Source organism: Falco cherrug, chromosome 3, assembly GCF_023634085.1.
Source record: "Falco cherrug isolate bFalChe1 chromosome 3, bFalChe1.pri, whole genome shotgun sequence".
Taxonomy (NCBI): Eukaryota; Metazoa; Chordata; class Aves; order Falconiformes; family Falconidae; genus Falco; species Falco cherrug.
In genome coordinates this window covers 25,467,915-25,489,045 of record NC_073699.1, presented here as the reverse complement: position 1 = coordinate 25,489,045, position 21,131 = coordinate 25,467,915, and the positions used below count along the sequence as shown (strand labels likewise).

The window sequence follows — 21,131 nt, the reverse complement described above, 5'->3', positions numbered from 1 at the left end:
ACCATTCTTTCATTTGTCTCTGGTTTTACACAACCTGACTGAAAAAGGTGAGTTTATTCAACCAGAGGAGATTCTTCATTGAGGAAACAGTGGTGGATTAGTAACTCTGTGTGTGTGTGTGTGTGTGTGTGTGCGCGCGCGCGCACATGTGTATGTGTGTGTGACAGATCTCATTAAGAAGTAATTTGTGCTCTGATGGTTTTATTCTTGCTGTGCTACAATCCTGAAAAGAGCCAAAAGGGCTCAGGGGTGATGACAGCAATAGCAACAGAGGTTTTGAAGAGAATGTCTATAAAGTAAAGAAACCCGATTTTTCCCGCTGTTTTCAAAAACAGCAATACATCGCTTTTTGTAAGCTCTGAAGGGACTCTTACAGCTCCCTGCAAAGCAGGAGGCAAGTGTAAATTACCAACACTTTCACAGGGACACGGAGGAAGTCAGAATTTTAGAAACTGGTGGGGGTTTTTTTGTCAATCTCCCCTTTCTTTGCCAGGGTGGATCAATATCATCGCTACTCGAGATGGCTGTCTGAGAGCAGAAAGGGAAAGCAGTGTGAAGCAGAAAATCTGTGGGGCTTTACAGATCACTGTCCTTTCACCTCCTGCTGCTGTCTCCACCCTCGGTATATTGTGACTCCTCCTGGAAAGCGGTGATGCTGAAGTCTGCCTGGACTGGATCAGCTCAGTCCCATGCAGTGCTTCAGCCAGCTGGCAGCGCGGGAGGGCTCTGCTTTCCTTGCTGCCGCCTCCTTCTCCTCCTCTGCAGGGGGGACAGCCCCATCTCCACATGCCGTGTTTCCATGAATGCCTCAAAGCGGCTATGAGAAAACAGCTTTTTAACCTGTGCAAATGAGCTGGAGTCTTAGAGGGATTCGAATTTGGTAATCGAATGCTGGTAATTGTATTTGCAAAGACTGAAAGACCAGGTGCTTTCAGGGGAGTGGAGGACGGTACAGGAATGGGACTGTGACTACATGGAGAATGTGCTCTTGGGCTACGGCTCTCCCCACACTCTGCTCCACTCACCTTTTTCAGGGGACCATGGAGAACATGAGCTGAGACCAAGTGCTGGGCAGAATCAGCAGTGGGCTGGTGAAGATGGAGAATGGCACAGGGGATGAGCAGAACCAAACTGGGTTGCCACTATCAAGCCAGGAGATTGTTACAGCCGAATACCAAGTGGTTACCATCCTCTTGGTCCTCCTCATCTGTGGACTGGGCATCGTGGGCAACATCATGGTGGTTTTGGTGGTCCTCAGAACCAAACACATGAGAACTCCCACTAACTGCTATCTGGTGAGTCTGGCTGTGGCAGATCTCATGGTGCTTGTGGCTGCAGGACTACCCAATATCACAGAAAGCCTGTATAGATCCTGGGTGTATGGCTATGTGGGGTGTCTCTGCATCACTTATCTGCAATACCTAGGGATCAATGCTTCTTCTTTTTCCATCACTGCCTTCACCATTGAGAGATACATAGCCATCTGCCACCCAATCAAAGCTCAATTCCTGTGCACTTTTTCAAGAGCCAAAAAGATCATTATTTTTGTCTGGGCTTTCACCTCTATATACTGTATGCTCTGGTTTTTCTTACTAGACCTTAATACAGTAGTCTACAAAGACACGACTGTTGTGTCCTGTGGCTACAGGGTGTCCAGGAGCTATTACTCTCCTATCTACATGATGGACTTTGGTATATTTTATGTTGTGCCAATGGTATTGGCAACTGTCCTCTATGGCCTAATTGCTAGAATACTCTTCCTGAACCCCATCCCTTCGGACCCAAAAGAAAACTCTAAGACGTGGAGGAATGACGTGGCTCACCAAAGCAAGCCTGTGAATCCCAAGATGACTAACAGGAGTTTCAATAGCACTATTGCTTCTCGAAGGCAGGTAGGAACAGCAGTTTGAAATGGCTTTCTGAAACCTAAACCCCAGTCATTTTAGAGATTGCTAGTCTAAACCTGTGAAGAAGGTAAAATATATTCTCCTTTTTTGCTAAGTAGTCAAGCTGAAGTTCTGTGGTATCTGTACACACACATCTAAACATGTATTTTTTCATGCCTATTCATTATTCTCTACTGCGAGGACTGAAAAAGTAGTATTTTAGTTCCCTTATCAAAAAGCAATTAGGAAGTGTCAATAAAGAACGAAACATTTTTAACTATAGTTTCTTTATATTACAGCCTCTAGTAATCCTGCCAAATATACTAAGTGACTTTTGAGTTAATTTTGAGTTCTGAGGAGAGGGAACTGGCCTGGGAGTTTAGGACACTTGAGGTTTTGTCCTAGCTAAGGCACTGTGTTACTCTGCACACACAGTCAAGTTGTTACTTTTCCTGTCTCTAACTCTCCTGTGAAAAGTCTACCTAAGCAAGTCTGTATATAAAAGTGCTTTGTAAATGCTAAGTATCTTTTTTATTCTGTCTCTCGTAAAGCATTTTTATGTATTGATGACTCAAAACTGAGGCATAGGTTTGACTAGTTTCTTTTTATATTGTTAAATATGTATGCTGCAATGTGTAATTGCACAGGTAGGATATAGTTAGTAGATTTAATTTATGGTTATTTGCAATAAACCATACTGCCTCATACTGGCAGAGCATGCAGCAGGTAGCACAGTCTGGTGCAGTGCTGAGAAATGCAGGGTGCATTGCTTCACAGCTGGCTTTTGGGAGCAGGCTCCTGTTGGGTCAGGCACCCTGATGCAAGTGTTGGGAAGCAATGCTCCATGCGGAGCAATGCTCCGTGCTGAGCAGCTTGGCTCCAACCCCTCAGCAGCCGCTGCGCGACCGCGAGGGTCGCTTTGCCAAGAAGGATGCTTCTACCTCCCTGACAGTGTACAGTCCCCTCAGGAAGCAAAGCTGAGCTGTGCACATTTTCAAATAAGCTGAGTGCCCACCTTGGGTGACAGGTTGAACTTTATATTCTTCTTATTTTATGTAGATTGCTACTGTTCGACGAGAGGGACTGTTTTACATTATTACAGAGATTGCACCGACCTCAAAAGTTAACTGAGCTGCCTGTTAGAGCACTGAGTGCTCACAGAGCATTGGAACCATGCTTGGAAATGCACAACTGAGATATGTGGGCTGAGTTATATTTAATTATGTGCCTCCAATTATAGTTAATAGTCAGATTAGAACTGTTTAGTTTTGTTTTTCTTTGTCTATTATTTAGTAGTAGAAGTTAATTTGCTTTTCAAGTTCTTCGTATCACTTTAGTGTACATGTTTGATTACATGTGCTTAGCATCACTTGAAAAACAGACAAATCTACATTGAATATTGCTGAATGTGGATACTGTTATATTATGAAACAAAAATGAGGATTATAATATGATGTCTTTTATGTCTTGCAAAGACAACAAGACTTTTTCTAAAAGCCTAAGTAACCTGATTGTTTAAAGTAGCATTACTATGAGTAGAGGTAGCATTTATGTGCAGTACAACATAGGAAGCAAAGCAAGAATAGTGTGGCACTATTAGCAGTATTTTTTTGTATAATATCAGCATGCAAAATATAGCCAGTGGTGTAAAATGGGAAAAGAGAAGTCCGTATTAAAAAAAAAAAATCTGAAATCTCAACAGTTAGTAAGACACACAAGTGAAAATTTTCTGCTGTGCTGGTAAAGGCAGGTATAGATGACAGTGTAGTTTGGCCTCATCGTGAGTTCTGCTGTCATGTATAGACATGCTGTCATGCCTTCTCAGAATGGTGCTTGCAAAGCAGTGGCGGAGTTGCATAGGATGCCCAGCATGTGATCTGTAGAAAAAGTGACTGAAAATGTGGTGTACACTTCCCACTTCTGTAGCAGTTCCCATATTTATCCAAGAAAAATTCTACAATATGAAGTTGGTGCATGTTCGTTCCTCTGGTGGGTTGGTTCCAGCTGGCAGCCAAACACCTACCCAGATGTTTGCTCATTCCCCTTCCGCAGCAGGATGGGGAAGAAAATGGGAAGAACATGAGCAAGAAAGCTCATGGGTCAAGATAAGGACAGGAAGGTAACTTATCAGATATTGCCATGGGCAACGCAGACTTGATTTGTGGAAAAATAGCTTCACTTACTGCCAGTTTATTGTCCCTTGTTATGGCCCCAAGTTACATTCAGTTCCTTCCGTGAGGCGACTGGCAGCACAGGGCCAGGGAGTGTTGCAGTCAGCTTGCAGAGGTTTGTCTCTGTCACTCCTTCCTTCTCAATCTTCTCCTCTGTTTCAGTCTGGGTCCTCCATGGGCTGCAGTCCCTTCAGGTGGTGCCTGCTTTGCCAAGGAGCATCTCCTTGGCTGACTTTGGTGTTCTCTCTGCTGTTTCTCACTCTTGTTCTCTTCTCACCTCTGTCTGTTTCCAGCAGTTTTGTCATTTCTTAAATATGTTTTCACAGGCACCACCAGCTTGGCTGATGGGCTCAGCTGTGTCCTGTGGTGGGTTTGTTGGCGCTGGATGGAACCATTTGTGTCCAAAACAGGCCAGCTCCAGGACTCTTCTCAGAGAGGCCAGCCTGCAACCTCCCCACTGTCAAAACCTAGGCATGGAAATTCAGTATAGTTCCACTGAGTCATTACAATTTATTATTATTATTATTATTATTATAAGTAACTAATTATGAGCTCACAATTACATAATATACTAGAATGAAACAGGAACTTAGATAAGTTTCCTCAGCCTTCATGAATGTTAAACTTAGGAATTCGATAACTATTTTTTTATGATGATTAATCCAATATGGCAGTATGTGAATTCATCTCCCCACTTAGTCTGATCTGGTTTGCTTGACTAATCTGGATTTATCTGGACCCAGACTGCCAGATCATACCATTTTCTTTATTTTTTGTGGGACTTCCCATTATCTCATCTAAGTCTGGAAAGTCTTTCTAAAAGGTCAAAACTTTCTTTTTACCTGGGTAAGAAAGCACTTTCTCCCCTACCTTGTCACACAGTGGCTGTGTTCTGGTTGAAGAGCACTATCTGAAGCTCTTTCCGAATCATGGCAGAAATAGACTGTATCATCCTGTATTTTTTACACCGGTATTATTGTTTAGCATATATGTACCGTCAGTTTTGTGTTTCTGTGTGTGCTTTCAAGAATTAATCTTCTATATACCGTCAGTACTTTCTATTGTGAGTCATACAGTTATGCAATTTCAATTGTTTTCCTTAAAAATGCCAATACATTACTTAGATTTCTGGCATGAGAATGAGCCCAGAATTAGAAACTGGCAGACTAAAAATGTGAAGACCAGCTTGGAAACCATCCTGGAATCAACATCTAGGATGCTTCCTCACACCTGGAACCAATGGATAGATCAAGGAAAAGGAGGAACAACCCTGATATGGCATCTAGAATAGCTCAATATTCAGAGAGGAAGCAAATATGGAGTAAAATAACAACTTCCTTGCAGCTATGGAGGACACCTACCTAAGCCAAGTCCAGGCAGGGGTGGGAAGTTCAACAGTGAGATAAATAGTGGGGAGATGGCTACTGCTGAAGGAGAATAGATGGACCATGTTCAGTTTAGTTAGAACAAATATTTTCATTCTCTGATGTAAGCAGATGTAACACCAGCACTGAAGGAGAAAAAAGTGGTCAGGTGACTGGAGGTCTTTTGTTTTCAAAACAGGATGGCAATTTAGAGCATGCTATGATTTAGAAAGAAGGCCTAAAATATATTTTAGAATGGTGAGTCAAGGCTTTGCAACATACTTTTCATGTGAGATGCCTAGGAATGAGCTCAGAATGAAGCTATAGTACATCTCCAACAAATGAAAATCAGTTTTCCCAGGCAGAAAGTGGTTCTCTGCTACTCATTCCATTCCCTGCCTTCTCCCTCCCACCCATGTGATTTCAAAGTGATTGAACTATGTTAGCTCTAGGAAATACTACATTCCAATGTTTGGAAAGCTAACAAGAGCAAAACCTGTTTACTAAGGGATCAATACCCCCATACTAACAACCACCAACAGACAAAGCCTTTGAAGTACTCTTCAGGGCCCTCTGAAGTGTGCATTCAAAGCACTGTGAGACAAAACTGAACTGGGAAGAAGAGAAAAAAAACCCAAAACCAAAACCCAAAAGAAACCCCCCAAAAACAGGTATAAAAATAAGTATTTTTTTTAAAATGTCAAAAGAGGAGGAAAGGCTCAAAATAATCTTTCTTTTCTCATAAAGTATCTCTATTTCCAACAGATTTTTGTTTCACTGAACAACCTCTGTTATCACTGATATTGGACAGCTACTGAAATTGAGCTATTTGTTTACACTGCAAGCTACAGTTCTACCAAGGGAAGAAACACCAACATGTACCCATAGGATGTGTCAAACTTTAGTCTTATAACCACTTCTGAAGAGCTAAATCAATCCCACTCATGCAGTATTTACTCTGTTTTACAGAACTGTACTGGATAGCAGGGTGTAATACATGTATTTTAAAGGTTTTCAAAAAGAAAACTAGTTTTATTTGACAGTCAGGCACTTTGTACCTGAGAGTACATTTCCAATTGACTTTTCACTTTTCAACAGGCTTCTGGTGTCCCAGAAGGAACAGAAACCAGTTCATTCTTCCCCTTCTTTGTCAGAAGCTACATCCAGCTGACCCATTTTTTATGGAGAGCAGTAAGAGCCATTCATTGCCTTGGCAGAGCTTTTGATCAGCCATTACAAGTCAGTAGGCAACACCTGGCTTTTTCCTGAGGGGAGGACATCTTTGCCAGAAGAAGGCAAGAAACTGCTCTGTTCCATTTTCAGAGCAATCAGTTTGTGTTCAAGGCTGTGTAGCTTTACTCCCTGATGAATCAAATAGTGTTATAAATGGTTTTAGTATTGAAACATGCAGGTAAACCTTGAAGTGTGTGTTTAGTTTGTGACTAAAGAAAAATCTTTAAACACTTGTTAGGTCTGATGGAGCTGGTGATGATTGTGTTGAATGGAGTGTCAGCTATGCCTTGCAAAGAAAATAACCTTGCTAAACTGAAGTTTGTATATTGCTGAATAATACCATGGCAAAGCATTTGACTGGCAGTAGGCGGTGTTCAGTGTGACATAATTTTTTTTGCCACATAAGATTAGGAGAAAATGAAAAGGTGACTAAAAGTAAGATGAGAGCTCTTTGACCACAGGGAAACTATAGAGTATTTCTGCTGAGTGATGTGTACAATCTGAACCTGAGAAAACATAATGAAATGGTTCTGGTGTACCCATTTCCTCAGGTTAAACAGGAGGGAAGTTGAGAAAGCAAAATTTTCCAGCACCTTTCAGTTGAACGCAGGTCACACTAGCTGAAACTTTAAAGCTTAACAGAGGAAAGATCAATATGATTAGAAGATGATGCCATGACAAAGAGCATCTCTTCAGGCCAGACAGTTCAAAGTCCCATTTACTTGATTCAAAGACAAAGAAGGAACTTCAATGCAAATTCAGTGTTAAGTTTTATTTAATAACTAAGCAATCATTTGGACAGATGATGACAGGTCATGAGGGAGTGAATTGAAGTTGATTTCTATTCACTTATCAGAAAATACAGAATATTAATTCAGAGCTGTCTGATTAGATACGTAATTTGAATGTGTAAGGAATCCTGGTCCTTATGAAGCACTGAAAAACTGTAATTGTTGTCATGGAACTAGGGTAAAAACTGCATGGAGTAGTAAAAAAAGATTGAATTTGATCCAAGGGATCATGAGCCAGTAAGGGACTTTGTCCCAGACCCCTCAGAACCTTAGTTTAAAGAAATTTCCCTCCAGTATTTTGTTATAATTTCACAGAATCACTGAGGCTGGCAGGCGCCTCTGGAGATGATCCAGTCCAGCCCCAGTGGTAGTGCCCCTTTCAGTGGTGCTGTAGTAGACTGCAGACTTGTTAGCCTACAAGAGAGATGGTTTTCTACCACTTTATATTAGTTTCTTCATTGGAGTTGCAAAGGCAGATGGAACATTTACATCTTTTATTTTTCAGGCATGCATATGATTGCATTAGCCTACCAATTGGTGTCTTTGGTATTCCAAAATGGCCTTTCATTGGTACTTGCAAACCATCCATATTGTTAAGTTTTCAGAAAATGCGGTCACCGACTGTATCCTCATAAAAATGAATAGCAATTGAGGAAACAATAACTGCAGTTACAGGCATTTATCCAACATAAATAGTAGTGTGTGTACATAAATTCAAACTGGAAAAAATACCAGTGCCCGTACCAAAAGTTTGACTAGATCATCCATTACCAAAAATCGCTTACAAACTAAAGTCAATTTAATCTCTCATTTTGCCTCTATCAAGCAGCAGTTCATATGCAACTTACATTCACACACGTTACAGCTTCAACTTTACACATGATTGAAATTCAAGATAATAATTCCTTAGTCTTTACTCATAGTCTTCCTTTCTGTAGCTTTACACTGTAAAGTATCAAAACAAATCTCAATGCTTCTTTTTCTTTGATTTTCCATATACATCACCACCACAATCCTACTTAGTTCTAAACTCTTTGCTTGCAGAAATAAAAGAAATAATGATTCCTATTTAAACTTTGGAAGATTTAGCTACTTACTTTATATTTGCTGTTTAGGACAAGGAAATCAGAGAAGATGTGTACCTGTGATGGTAAAAGCTGAAGACTGATTGCAGTTTCCCCTCTTGTCCATTTTAGGCATTCTATTCCCAAGCCTTTTATAAAAAAGACAAGAAAGAATGGTTTCATTTCATGAATAGAAAATGTGTTATTTAAAGTATTCAGAGCAGATTTTGCAATAAAACAAAGGTTCACTAACAAGTAACACTAACCAACATTAAAAATTTCTTTACAGTATACGGTAGGGAGAGAAAAGCTATTTCTGCCATTTTTTCTTTTCTTTTTATTTTTTTCCCTGCAAGTCCTTGATTTAGCTAACAGTGCTTCTTTTTCTCTAGCAGCGCAGGTATTAGGATCTCACCACATTTCTAAAATGTTAATACTTTTTCTTCTGAAGATTTGAATCATTTTGTTCTGCTCAGAAGCAAGAAAATGTCCTGAAGACCCAGTCATTGCTGGAAGGATGGAGAGTGAGAGAACTTAAAACTGAAGGACAGAAAAGGGATTTGCTTGTCACACAGGAAAACTTTGAAAATGTGAGGAAAATTGAATCCTCTTTTTCTAAGAGTACCTGTTGTGTGAGCTACCTTGGCAAGCAGGTTATTACCTTTTAAGAGGGAGCAAGAGGCCAAGGGAAGCAGATGGGAAGACAAGGAAGCAATCTAGTCCCCTATTTATAACAGCTAAGAGTCCAGACATTGTCTGGCTGATGTGCTCATGGAATCACAACCTGAGCTGTGTGCTTCCTTTTCTCTTTCCCATATGTTCCTCATCTGCCTGGTCCTCCAGATCAGATACTGGTTCTGGCTGTGTTGATCTCTCCCACACTTCCATTGTATCCCACTTAGCTCAGCTAACAGATACCAATTTTTTTTCCTGTCCATCCATAATATAAACACTGAATTACCTAATTGCAAGTAGGTTTCATACTTTCCCCTAAGGATTTCCTAGTTTTCTCAGTTATCAAGGGAACTGTAAAAATAAATACAGACTTAGATAGTAAATATGTTTGTTTATACTTGAGATGGGATCCAACTCATTTAACATTACACATATATCACAAAGCTAGTTGCTTAGTTCAGTCAAATCACCTAAGGTACCTCCATGGTCAATTAAAACAGGTAGGTTGCCCTCTAGAGAAAGTTGTATCTTAGACATTGATGCAGTACATGATGACCCAGCCCTCAGAGAAACTCCTCTGTTCTCTCACAGCTGTTCTCTTACAGCAGTGCAAGCACATATTCCAGCTTGCAATGCAAGATAATAACAGAATTATAGAATGGTTTGGGTTGGAAGGAACCTTAAAGATCACCTAGTTCCAACTCCCCTGCCATGGCAAGGGACACCTTCCACTAGACCAGGTTGCTCAAAGCCCCATCCAGCCTGGCCTGGAACACTGCCAGGGATGGGGCATCCACAACTTTTATGGGCAACCCGTTCCAGTGCCTCACTGTAAAGAATTTCTTCCTTATATCTAAGTTTTATATGGCTTACATGAAATCCTTGGTATCGCTTGGTTTCACTTGTGGTGTTATTATATCAAGACCTTAATCCTTTTATTTATTTAGTCCTCCTTGTACAACTTCTTTCAGTTTACAAAATCATGAATGGGTAGATACAATCTCTGTGCATTGAAATGAACACCACCAAGCACAAGAAAGAGAGATACTATTACCTGCCTTTAAAACACAAGACTGACTCTCTGGCACATTAACTTAGTAAGTATTACTATTAATTTTACCTATCAATGTTAGGAAAGGTTAGTATTCAAAGGAGAAGGAAGCAGCTACCAAGTTGTGAGTACCATGGTAATGATAATGTTTTGTAAAACTGCTTCCTTAGAATGACAAGGTTTTGGAGCAGGAAGGAAAAAGAGAAGACCTGTTCAGAATGAAAATACTGGGAATCTGTCGAGTGAAAAAGATTTTAAATATTTTTAAGAATATTTGCAGAAACCAAAAGATAGGGCTTGAAGAATGGTTGCATGCGGCCAGCAACACATTCAGTCTCAAGCACTTTTCTATCAATTAAAGTGCACTTGAATTTTGGACTAAAATGGATTTACTGAAAGCCTTTTAATCACATTTTCAATCTGCTTAACTGAGAATAATTTGTGCTTGAAGTATAAGATACACAGTGCACATCCACAAGAAAAGAGCAATCTGTGTATGCTTTCCTTCACCTGAGCAATGAATGAAGTTGCTAGTGCTGCTGCTTTCAGGGAGCTTTGGTGTACAGTTACAGGTAATAAAAAGCAGGCTGTTAAAAGGGTTTGTCCTCTTAGCACTCCACTGACATCAAATAATTAGCCCTCCACCAAATGATGTTTAGTTATGTTTCATATAAAGTGATTTGAAAAAGAATATGGGCAGTTTACTTAAGCAAATTGGACCAAAATTTCCTCTAAGCTATTTCTGTGCAGTACCATCCATCCCAATGAAGATTTTTGGTGTGGATAAGAAAACAGCTTTGACCTAAATCATTTGTTTAGAAACTGATTTAATCTCTAAAGGCAAATTCAGGTGTGCAAAAAGTCCAGAACATCCTTACAGCATCTTTGGGCCAGAAACCCTGAGGGGTGCCTGAGCCTGCTGTGGAGTGACAAGCCCCCTGGCCACACTGAGGGTAAAGTGAGCAGTGCCAAAGCATCTTCTAGGAGCTGCTGTCATTTGCACATAGGTTGTGCTCTGAGACAGCTGAGCATGAGAAACCACTGCCTCTGCAGCCAGCTTAGGGACGATTTACCAATGAGCAAACAACTCTGAACTCAGGACCTCGCAGTGGGTCTCAGAAGATCAGCCACTACTGTTTAAAAGGATCGGGCATCTGAATCTTATGGCAATCTGAATGGCAATAGAGAGCTTGTGCCAGATCTGTGATTTTGGGCAGCTTTGGAAGGAGAAACCACTGCAGCCAGTTTAAAATTATGGTGAATTTCCTCATTGCGTGCACTGAATGAACCACCAAGATGTGCCATCCATGGCCACATGCTTCCGCCTCTCTTCTTGCACTGACAGTAGACTCTGTGGCAGCATATGGCCACGTGAGTTGGATCATTGACCTCAGCAAACCAAAAAACAGCTCTGCAGAGAAGTGCTTAGTTTTTGTTTGGACCAGGAGTCTGACCTGACACACACCTTCATGTTCGGGGCCAGTACAAGGAGGGAGGTGAAAGCAGGATTGCTTTTTTAGCTGCAGTCATAGGTTACTTCGGCTTCAGCTCATATAAGGACTAGGAAATCGTGGAATCTGAGAGCTGCAAGGCAGTGTCTTGCCTGGCATAAAACCTGAAAGTGCAAAGCTAACCTCTTAGCATTTTTAAACACATTCAAACCTGCAGACTGAATTGGTCTCAGCTCAGGGGACTTTGTGCTGTGATCATGATATTTTTTATCTGGTGCTAAGAGCCGATTGAAATATTTCATCAAACCACAGCCTCCGTAAGCTGAACACGGCAACAGAACAAGCTAGTGGTGTTAGAAGGAAAATGCACATCGAGCTGCCAGTATACATAAATTCAGCTAATAGTTTGCACACCCTATATATATATATGTCTTAAAGGAATATAGGTCACAATCACTTGAAGAGTAACAGTGTCTTTTTCAATGCTGTAAAATATTTTTCGTGTGACTCTCAAATATCCCCTTCCTGACAGTAAGATCAATTTACTTCTAGTTCAGCCCGGGATTCAAACTGACAGCTGCGCCATTGTGAGTGATTCTCTGAGCAATTGTTCATTAAAAACATGCTCAGAAGAAATGTAAATGGGCCAAGATCAGTAGGTATGATAACAGAGTCCCCTGCTGAGCTTCTGGTAGCAAAGTACTTTGATGCCTGGTTAGACTGTTACCCACTCACCCTCTGAATGCCTGAGCTGCTGCACCACATCTGTCAGTTGGACTCAGTCCCATTGTTAATCCAAGCTCCATAAATGGTTACTTTCTTGCTTTAAATGTGGATTATTTTCCATGATGAATGATTATTCTCAGCTGAATGGATTTGCTCGGTTTGGAGGCACAGGCTGGCTCGAGCTGGAGGGAGGAAAGGCAGCAGGTCAGGAGTCCCTGAGCCTTCCTCAGCCAGAGGGTCTCCTCACTCTTTGTAGCCATGCTCACAGGACTGGTCCTTTTGGAGGTGGTTTGGAGATAAGGACAAATCATCCTTTTAACTATCTGAGACATTCACATTTCCATTGTACTCTGTTAGGATGCGTGTTTGTGCACAGCAGACAAGAAAAGAAGTGTCAAGTGAACACAGCTGTAGCAAAAACAAAAGTGAGGGTGAAGGGAGGAGAATTATACAATAAAATTGTAGCTTTGAATACGTACATTTAAAAATAGACAAAGATACATCAGTTTGTAAAGTAACTTTGCTCTTCATCCCATTCTTTTTCATAATATCTATAACAAAAACAACAAACTGGGTTATATGTATATGTGTCTTTCTAGGTAGCTGGAAGAAAATACATCCCTTAGGCAATGAGATGGCAGGCTTTCTATATAATGAGAGATCAGAAAATGAGAATTATATACTATCTTATAACTTCAAACTAAAAAACCACACTTAAAAACTAGCATGTATTTATAAGTGATTTTAGTGGAGTTATCTGTCTGTCCTCCTGGAAACAACTAAAACTGTTACCGATCTACTTATGTCTTTTCTGCAAGAAATTATAACCCATACAGCTAGAATGGATTCTGTGATTAGAGGAGTTGCTGTTTCATTGAAGCATAACTTCATTTCAGGTGCACAGAAAAAAGAAATAAAGCAAAGGTAAAAAGAAGTTCTTTAATCTGTCAATAGGCAAAACAGTTTTATGCCAAGAAGAAAGGCAAATAGTAAAAAAAACACACAATCAAGAGGAGCAGTTGTAGCTCACCAAAATCAGTGCGAATGCTTTCCAGTTCATTTACACGCAGTTAACCAAGTCACCTCCTGACTTACATGAGACCATGGCACTGTACTATCCCACTGTCAACTCTCACTGTACTTTCTACCTTATTTATGAACATCTTTCAAACTTGCTTTGATGTAGAGAGTAGCGAATACCATATATACTTGAATTAAATTATTTACAAGAGAAAGACTCTCTTCACAGTAGGTTTTTTTTCTAATTTTTTTAATTATTTCTTGTTCCCTTCATTTCAGCTGTCCTGGGTATCTCCAGAGGTTGTTTTTTAGTTTCTTCAAAACAAATTTACACAATAGATGGAAGTTCTTATAATAATCAAGCTTTACTGTTAATCCCTTTTTTCCCTGGCTCTGTAAACTGTAATGGACATTTCAGGGTAAACATCAAATAATGAAGATCTAATTAAACATTGAGGATTTGGGGAACAGAAATAAATTTAAATTTTTTTTTCATTATTTTTGGATTTTGGAAATTCATTTAGAGGGCTGTTAAAGCAGATAATCTAAGCAGGCTTCAGATTCATTGCTCATCAGACTATATTAGTCTAAAGGAGAAAATGTAATGTGGTCGGAAAAAATGTCTTTAGACCTCTGTTTTTTTCCATTTGAATCAACAACTTCTTCCAGCTTGATAAGCTGCAAAGTCTAAGGTGTACAATTAGCTTACTGGGATGTCACCTGGCAAATGTCATTTAACAAAAACTAGGAGGAATTGGGAGACAGGTCTTTTGTCCTTCTTACTGTAGCAAAACCTTCCCGAATCAAACATTGATCAGAAATTCTCAGCTGGAGAAAGTCTGTTCATAGTTTTGCTTTGGCCCTAGAGATGTAGGAATGCATATGTTCCTTCTAAGATGAGCACTAACCTTCTGCCCCTCTTCCATCTGCCTCTGTGTTCCCCCAGGTTACCAAGATGCTGGCTATCGTGGTGGTCCTATTTGCATTTCTATGGATGCCCTACCGCACATTGGTGGTGGTCAATTCCTTTCTCTCCAGCCCCTTCCAAGAAAACTGGTTCCTGCTATTTTGCAGAATCTGTATTTATTTGAATAGTGCCATCAATCCTGTAATATACAATCTGATGTCCCAGAAATTCAGAGCAGCCTTCAGGAAACTCTGCAATTGCCAGCAGAAAGGGGAGAAGAAACCGGCCAGTTACAGTGTGGCCCTCAGTTATAACATCGTCAAAGAGTCTGATCACTTCAGCACTGAGCTGGAAGACATTACTGTCACCAACACCTACCTGTCCTCTGCAAAGCTGTCCCTTGGTGATACATGTTTGTCATCTGAGGTAACAGTAAATACATTTTGATATTTGGTATAGAGTCCTCATGAAGCAGAGCATGTTCAAGTTCACAGGGCTGTGCTGTGCCAGCTGTCAGTTGGGGCAGCCCAGCCAAGGACCAGAGAAGGCTGGCAGTGACAGATGGTGCCACCAAACACGGCACGGCATGGAGGGAGACCTGCCTGGCTCTGGCAAGTGATGCTCTCAAAGAGCCTTGTGCCGAGCAGGATGTGACTGGGAGGATCCGGGGTACGGGGAAGGATGAGGAGAAACATGTAGGTTAAGCCTTACTCCCTGAGGAGCGGGGTACAATGTTAAAGCATCAGAGAATGGTGCTCGGGCACGGTGCCTGACATGTCTGGCTGGAGGGTGGGCATTGGTGTCTGGGCTCAGTGATCCCTCCGGCGCATGCTCTGGCTGCCTGAAGGAGGGCAATGCCCACCCCTTGGCTCCAGCTTGGGGTTAACTAGCCCGATGCCACCGTGCAGCTGGTGCCAAGAGAAGATGCGCATCTTCCCCACACCCGCACTCTGGTCCTGAGAGTGCTGAAAGCCGCATCCAATTCTCTTCCACCTGATATCCCCATGTGTAGGACATCTCTTTCACTCTTCTACACGATGATGCATGTTAGTATTTTCACGATGCTTTTTTACACAATACCACTTAAATGCTGTTCATAAGCCTGCATACCTTAGATCTTACAATATAGATGATCCACAGAGAGGGGTTTTTTCATTTCCTTTTGCAGATGATATGAGAATGAAAAATATTTCTTTCTCATTTTGCTCCTTCTCTCCTGATTTTCAGGCTTGAGGCCCACCTTGTTCTGAGTACGCAACTGCATAGAACCTTTGGATGCTCTGTTCCCACCAACCTGTATGAAATGTGAAGGCATTTCTGCTCACGGAATTGCATATATCCCTACACACCTCTCTGCATCCTGCAAGAAAATGCAGCCTCTTTGGGAGGGAAAAGAATATACTACTGAGTCTAACTGAACAAAGCACTTAACATTAAGGAGGTGAGCTGGCTTCAGCAGAATACCCAAATCCTTCGTCTCATGTACTGGCCAAAGAGTGGTCTGAGCTCTTAGAAAGAACAAGGCTGCCCAGGACGTCTCCACCTACCAGCCGCAGAGCGGGGCAGTGGGTGATGCTCCCAATGAAGGTGAGGGGCAAGGAGAGACGCTGACCTCCTGCGTGGCTGCGCTGGGCAGCACCAGCAAGCCCTGTCTGACAGCAGCCAGAACTGCTGCTGATTACAGTAATTACCCGACATTGACTCCCTCATTACACAGCAGTGCAAATCTAATTGCAACATCATAACCTGCTTCAATAGGCAGATATCTGATGGCAAAGAGCATGAAATCTTTTTTTTTCCTTTTTTTTTTTTTTTTGTTACCTTGAACAGCATGAAATAAGAAGACCATTTAATGAATATTAGTCATTCAGGGAATAAACAAATTTAAAAGTCAGTAGGAAGTTTTTAAAATAGTCTTACTTTTTCAACAAGCTAGTTTATAGATGTACCTCTTTAAATGTAAGTCTCGGCTAATACTGAATCCTGTCGGAACTTGACAGGTATTGGATAGTACTGGACAGGCTTTTACTAGCTAATTTTATCTTGGTTCAATAGCAATCGTGTCTCAGACTGCTACAGGGGGCTTATAGCTTCAGTATCTAAAATGCCTAGAGAAGAGAGGAAAATTCAGTGAAAAATGACACTTTTTTCATTTTTCATCTCAAAAGTTATGCATTAGAATACCTCAGGACATAAAAAGTGTTGTTGGAAGAGATCACAATGGCGTCTCACTTGCCAGCATAGCCGCTTGCACGCTCTTCCTGCATGGGCCAGTGACAAGCAGTCTGAGGCCATGATCTCCTTGATGTAGCTGCAGTCAAAACATACAGTACCACTTTGGCTTTTCTCTAGACCACCTTGTGTTCTTGCTAGAATTGTATTTTCCTGTTCCTGTGCAACACTAACAGAAACTCAGGAAGATGCCTGCGTATTCTTGTTTGTTATCAATATGTTGCACATCCTTTGTACATGACATTTAAAAAGCTGCAAAAACCGTAATTGTTCTAGTAAAAAACCTGTCCAGTGTGGGATGAAAGAGGTAGCCTCACTAGCATTGTAAGGCTTCCCCGTCTGGTTTTCCCTTACATATACAGCTGCTTCCCTGATTCAGACCACTTTCACTTACAATCATCCATATTTGAAAACTTGGAGAGAATTAAAAATACCCCGATAGGCCTCAGATTTAAATTTCTATGTGAACCCATGTCTGCTGCACCCAAAAGCCTTCATTCAACGTTCTCTGGATGGCAAGGAGGAAGCAAACATTCTGTATCCTGCTCCAGCCGCATGCTTGCTTTAGCTCCTGTTTTAACCTTGCAGAGCTCCACAAGTCCTTTATAGCCTGGCAGGATGATGGCAGGGCATGGAGGGGACCAACAGCAGCAATTTTTTAAACCAGTGGTTACAGACATGACAAACCTCCTCCAGAAAGACCTTTCTATCTTCTATTTCCATCAGCACTTGCCTTCTCATTTTGGCAAGCAGAAGGAGCAAGACCACAGGGGTATCCTGCTTCTTGAGACCTTTTTCCCCCAAATTAGGGGGAGTCAGTATCAAACCCAGGCAGAACACCGTACCTGCGGGCATTTCCAGGGGCAGGCTGTACGCTGGAGCCTGCCCCACGGAGCACAGGAGCTGGCAGAGCTTTGGCTGGAGCAGAGCCAGCCGCTGAACCCATGCAGGCTGTGTCACATTTCCTAGATCCTCTGCATTGGGGTTCTTACTTACTGGGGGACCTGAGGCCTGCTGGCTTGCCTGCCCAGGTGGCACAGGCTCAGGCAGTGGGGTCTGTTTCTGTGCAGAAGCTCCATCACTGTGGGGCCTGTTTCTGTGCGGATGCTCCATCACCGTGGGGCCTGTTTCTCTGTGGATGCTTCATCACTGTGGGGTCTGTTTCTCTGTGGATGCTCCATCACCATGGCGTCTGAACACCCACACAACTGGTAGGGGGATGTCCAGACTCTTCTGTTTTTAAAATAATAAGGAAAAAAATAAATGGCAGGGTAAGTCACGTGTCAGCCAAGCAGGCAAAGCTGACCAGGGCTCAAGAGTCACAAGAGAAGAATACCAATGTTATTCTAGAGTTAGTACCTGGCAATCATATCTCTTAAGTACAGCACTATGGCAGTGATGTACACTTTGAACAAACCTTTCCTTTGTAGAACTTGACGTGAAATTACAGAGTTCTATGGCATTTTACTGCTCACACATGCTTAAAGCTGTGGTTTGCCACTATAAGGGGAAGTCAAGGAGAAGTACCACAACCTGTGTAACGTTTCTTCCAAAGTAACTGTCACAGTAAAATGAAGTTATCTGGGAAATCTTACACAGGCATTTATATTTACTTAGCCAAGAGGCATATTCAAAGTAAAAGCAAGTTCCTGTATCTGATTGAGCAAAGCCCCTGTCTGCAGCCAGCCAGCACCGCTCACAGCTGATCAAAGCAGATCCCTGGGTCAATGATGGAGGGAGAGGGTGCAGAGGTGGCTGCTGGTGGGGCCAGCACGTGGAAATCCTTTCGCTCTTCACACGCTGTTATTAGCTAGGCATTTGCCCAGTGCTTTTGGATCAGGACTCACCATCCAGACTTTCCAAACAGGTGCCAGTACTAGGTCCTTTTCTTGCTTAAAAAGCAAGCAGACCTCCAGAACAAGCAGCAGGCAGAGAGAGGGCATACCACGGAAAGCTGGTTATACTGTTCGGCGCACAGCTGGCTGGGCTAAGAACTGAGCTAGGTATTTGTGTAGAAACAGTAACACAGACTTACACTTTTATCTTAACCTGTTTCAAAGTACAGACTGGATTACAACTTTCATAGACTGACAATATCAGTAGTAAATTCTCACCTTCATTTGTCTTTTTGCTCAAAAAGTAACCTTCTGCTTTCTTAGCCTTTTTTTTCAGATGCTAAGGTGAAGCATTTAAGCCCATATTCTTAGTGAGGTTTCATCAGTGGCTAAAATCTATGTCAGTGATTTTGTATGCACCATCACTTGGAATAAGAAATGAGAAGGAATTATTTCATTCTAACACTTATTTGTGCAAACAAAAATGATTATGCATGCAAAACTGTGTGCACAAAGGCAATATCTAAAATTGCAGATTTTAACTTAAGATGTGATTTTAACTCACAGTGTGCTGTGACTATGTCTTTATAGATGTTGTTCATTAAATCCATGCTAATTTTATAGTGGTTCCTTCAGCTAACACTAGGAAACTTTGCTAGATATCTTGCTAATGTGATTTTAGATCTATTTCTATGTTTGCTTTTTGGTTTATAAAAGCAAGCAACCTTTCTTCTTGTACCTGTATGTTTTAGATTAGATATGTGGGCATGTATTTATTGAAAAATGTGTTTGATTTTAAATTTATTAATGCTGACAAATTTTTTTTGCTAGAAGTGAAAGTGACTGGATGTCAACTACCGCAGCAATGTAACTGTCTTTATATACTTATTTTGTGGATAACAAGTCCCTTTGCAACATTTAGTTTGAAAGAATTGTCTGATTGGTAGCAATATTGAAACTCATGTCTCTATCATCATCTAATGGTTTTGATGTAAGAGATTGCATTCTTTTTGAATTTTTATTTGGAACTTTATCCAGCATGTAACAGAAGAGATGCTGCTGTAACATCTGGCTTTTGGAGCTACACTGCTTCTCCTGTGAAATACTGAGATGCTGGAAGTTCCAGTGTTGGTAAATCGTGCGGCTGAGAAAGGTTAAGTATATTATTGAAAACACACTTTAGCTCAAATTAGTGCATGAGCTCTTTGAGGTCAGAGTTAAGGATATATCAAGCAGCTCCAATGTATTGTGAAGTGGGTTATGAAGCTCCTGTGGAGGTGAATGGCACATGTCAAATGATAAAGCTCTCGCTAACTTCCCTTCAAAACCAATTGTCCAGTATCACAGACTGAAGGATCCTACTCCAGGAGATGCTGCCGTAGCTCCCCTATGACACAGTGAATGCTCAGATCAGTCACTTGACCTTTGGAAGCAGACAAATATTTCTTGGCTGTTTTTTAAAAAGCTGTCCTAAAAAAAACCCCAGATCTGAGCATTGTTGCTGTGGAAAGAAACATATTCTTTCAAGAATGTGCAAAGCTAAATTGTTCTTTCAACAATGCTGCACATGCTTATTTATTTCTCCACTATTATATGAATTCTACTGTATACAGTTGAGGTTTTGTTACAAATTGCAGTGAAATATCAAAATGATCTTCCAGTATTTTATTATGTCTTCTTCAGACAGAACTCTTTCTTTGCTGTTATGTTCAATAAGAGATTGTTTTCTCCTGATTCTTTCATTACTACTGGGGTACAGTGATACAGCAAATGCCGGCGAATTCATTCAGCCAGAGTAGTTGGGATCCCAGAATTCCTTAAAGTGGGAGCTGAATCCTGGAAAATTGATTTCACACAAACTATTCAAGAGCAGCTGGTTTAGAAGGTGTTTATTTTTCACCTACCCAAAGTAATCCTGATCTTATTCTGTCACTGCATGTGGTTTATAAATCACTTAATTAAGAAGATTGTGAAATTGTTCAGAGAAATGTACTGCTGATAAATGTAGTCCTTTTAAAATTAAGAATAATTTTTGTTCAAAAGAAGCATTTTGTAATTATTTCATGCATGCTACCGTGGAGATTAATTTCTGATGGTCTTCTGTTGCTACTTTAATAAAATGTTAAGCAAGATAATTACACTGCAACTTTAATTTTTTAACAACCACTTGAATACATACCTTTTGCCTTGCTGTCCATGGCAATGGACAGATAATGTAACATCATTATCCTTTGTCATCTGTAGGAGAATGAGCATCCTAAAAAAACAAGCTTTGTTTCCTGAAGGAAGAGCAGTTTGCCTGTAGTCTAGCAGTTGCAGTGCTTAAATCGGAAGGGATTCATGTGGATCCTTGTCCCTGCTACAAAAATTATTCATGCATTTTGCATTGGACAGCATTAAACAAAACAAAAAACAAAAAACAAACAAAAAAAACCCCCCAAAAACCCAAAAAACAAAAACCAAAAAAACAAAACCAAAACCAAAACAAACAAAAAAAAAAGAAAACCAAATAAATAATTAAAAAAAGACAGAGGAGGAAAGAAGTCATCTTGTGAGTAGGGGTGGAGACCAGGAGCCACTTTGTTCTTTGGCCTCCAGGATCAGTTTAGCTGGTTCCCCTACCTGATGGGTTCTGCCTTGCTTTTCTGGTGATGTCTGTCACTTGCACTTGGAGTCACCCTCTGGAGGACAAGTGGAAGTACTTGGTCTCCTCTGCTTTCCTCCA

General features: G+C 41.0%; 1 protein-coding gene across 3 annotated transcripts; it reads left to right on the top strand.

Annotated features, from left to right (window-relative positions):
- The first annotated feature begins 549 nt into the window (after positions 1-549).
- On the top strand, positions 550-20,834 carry TRHR (thyrotropin releasing hormone receptor). Of its 3 annotated transcripts, none has more exons than XM_027799242.2 (3): positions 550-1,892; positions 14,379-14,765; positions 15,567-20,834. In XM_027799242.2, exons 1-3 carry the CDS (start codon positions 1,098-1,100, stop codon positions 15,570-15,572), a joined length of 1,188 nt encoding a protein of 395 aa, XP_027655043.1. In that variant the 5' UTR covers positions 550-1,097; the 3' UTR covers positions 15,573-20,834. The 3 variants fall into 3 exon arrangements, with proteins under 3 accessions (XP_027655043.1, XP_014132152.2, XP_055562115.1); XM_014276677.3 differs by having other exon boundaries at positions 14,379-14,771; XM_055706140.1 differs by lacking the exon at positions 15,567-20,834 and having other exon boundaries at positions 14,379-14,786.
- The last annotated feature ends 297 nt before the right edge of the window (positions 20,835-21,131 follow it).

Coding starts and splice junctions, on each gene's coding strand:
- TRHR (XM_055706140.1), top strand. CDS start 1,098: ATGGAGAATGGCACAGGGGATGAGCAGAACCAAACTGGGTTGCCACTA. Junction 1,893..14,378: donor CTATTGCTTCTCGAAGGCAG/GTAGGAACAGCA, acceptor GTGTTCCCCCAG/GTTACCAAGATGCTGGCTAT.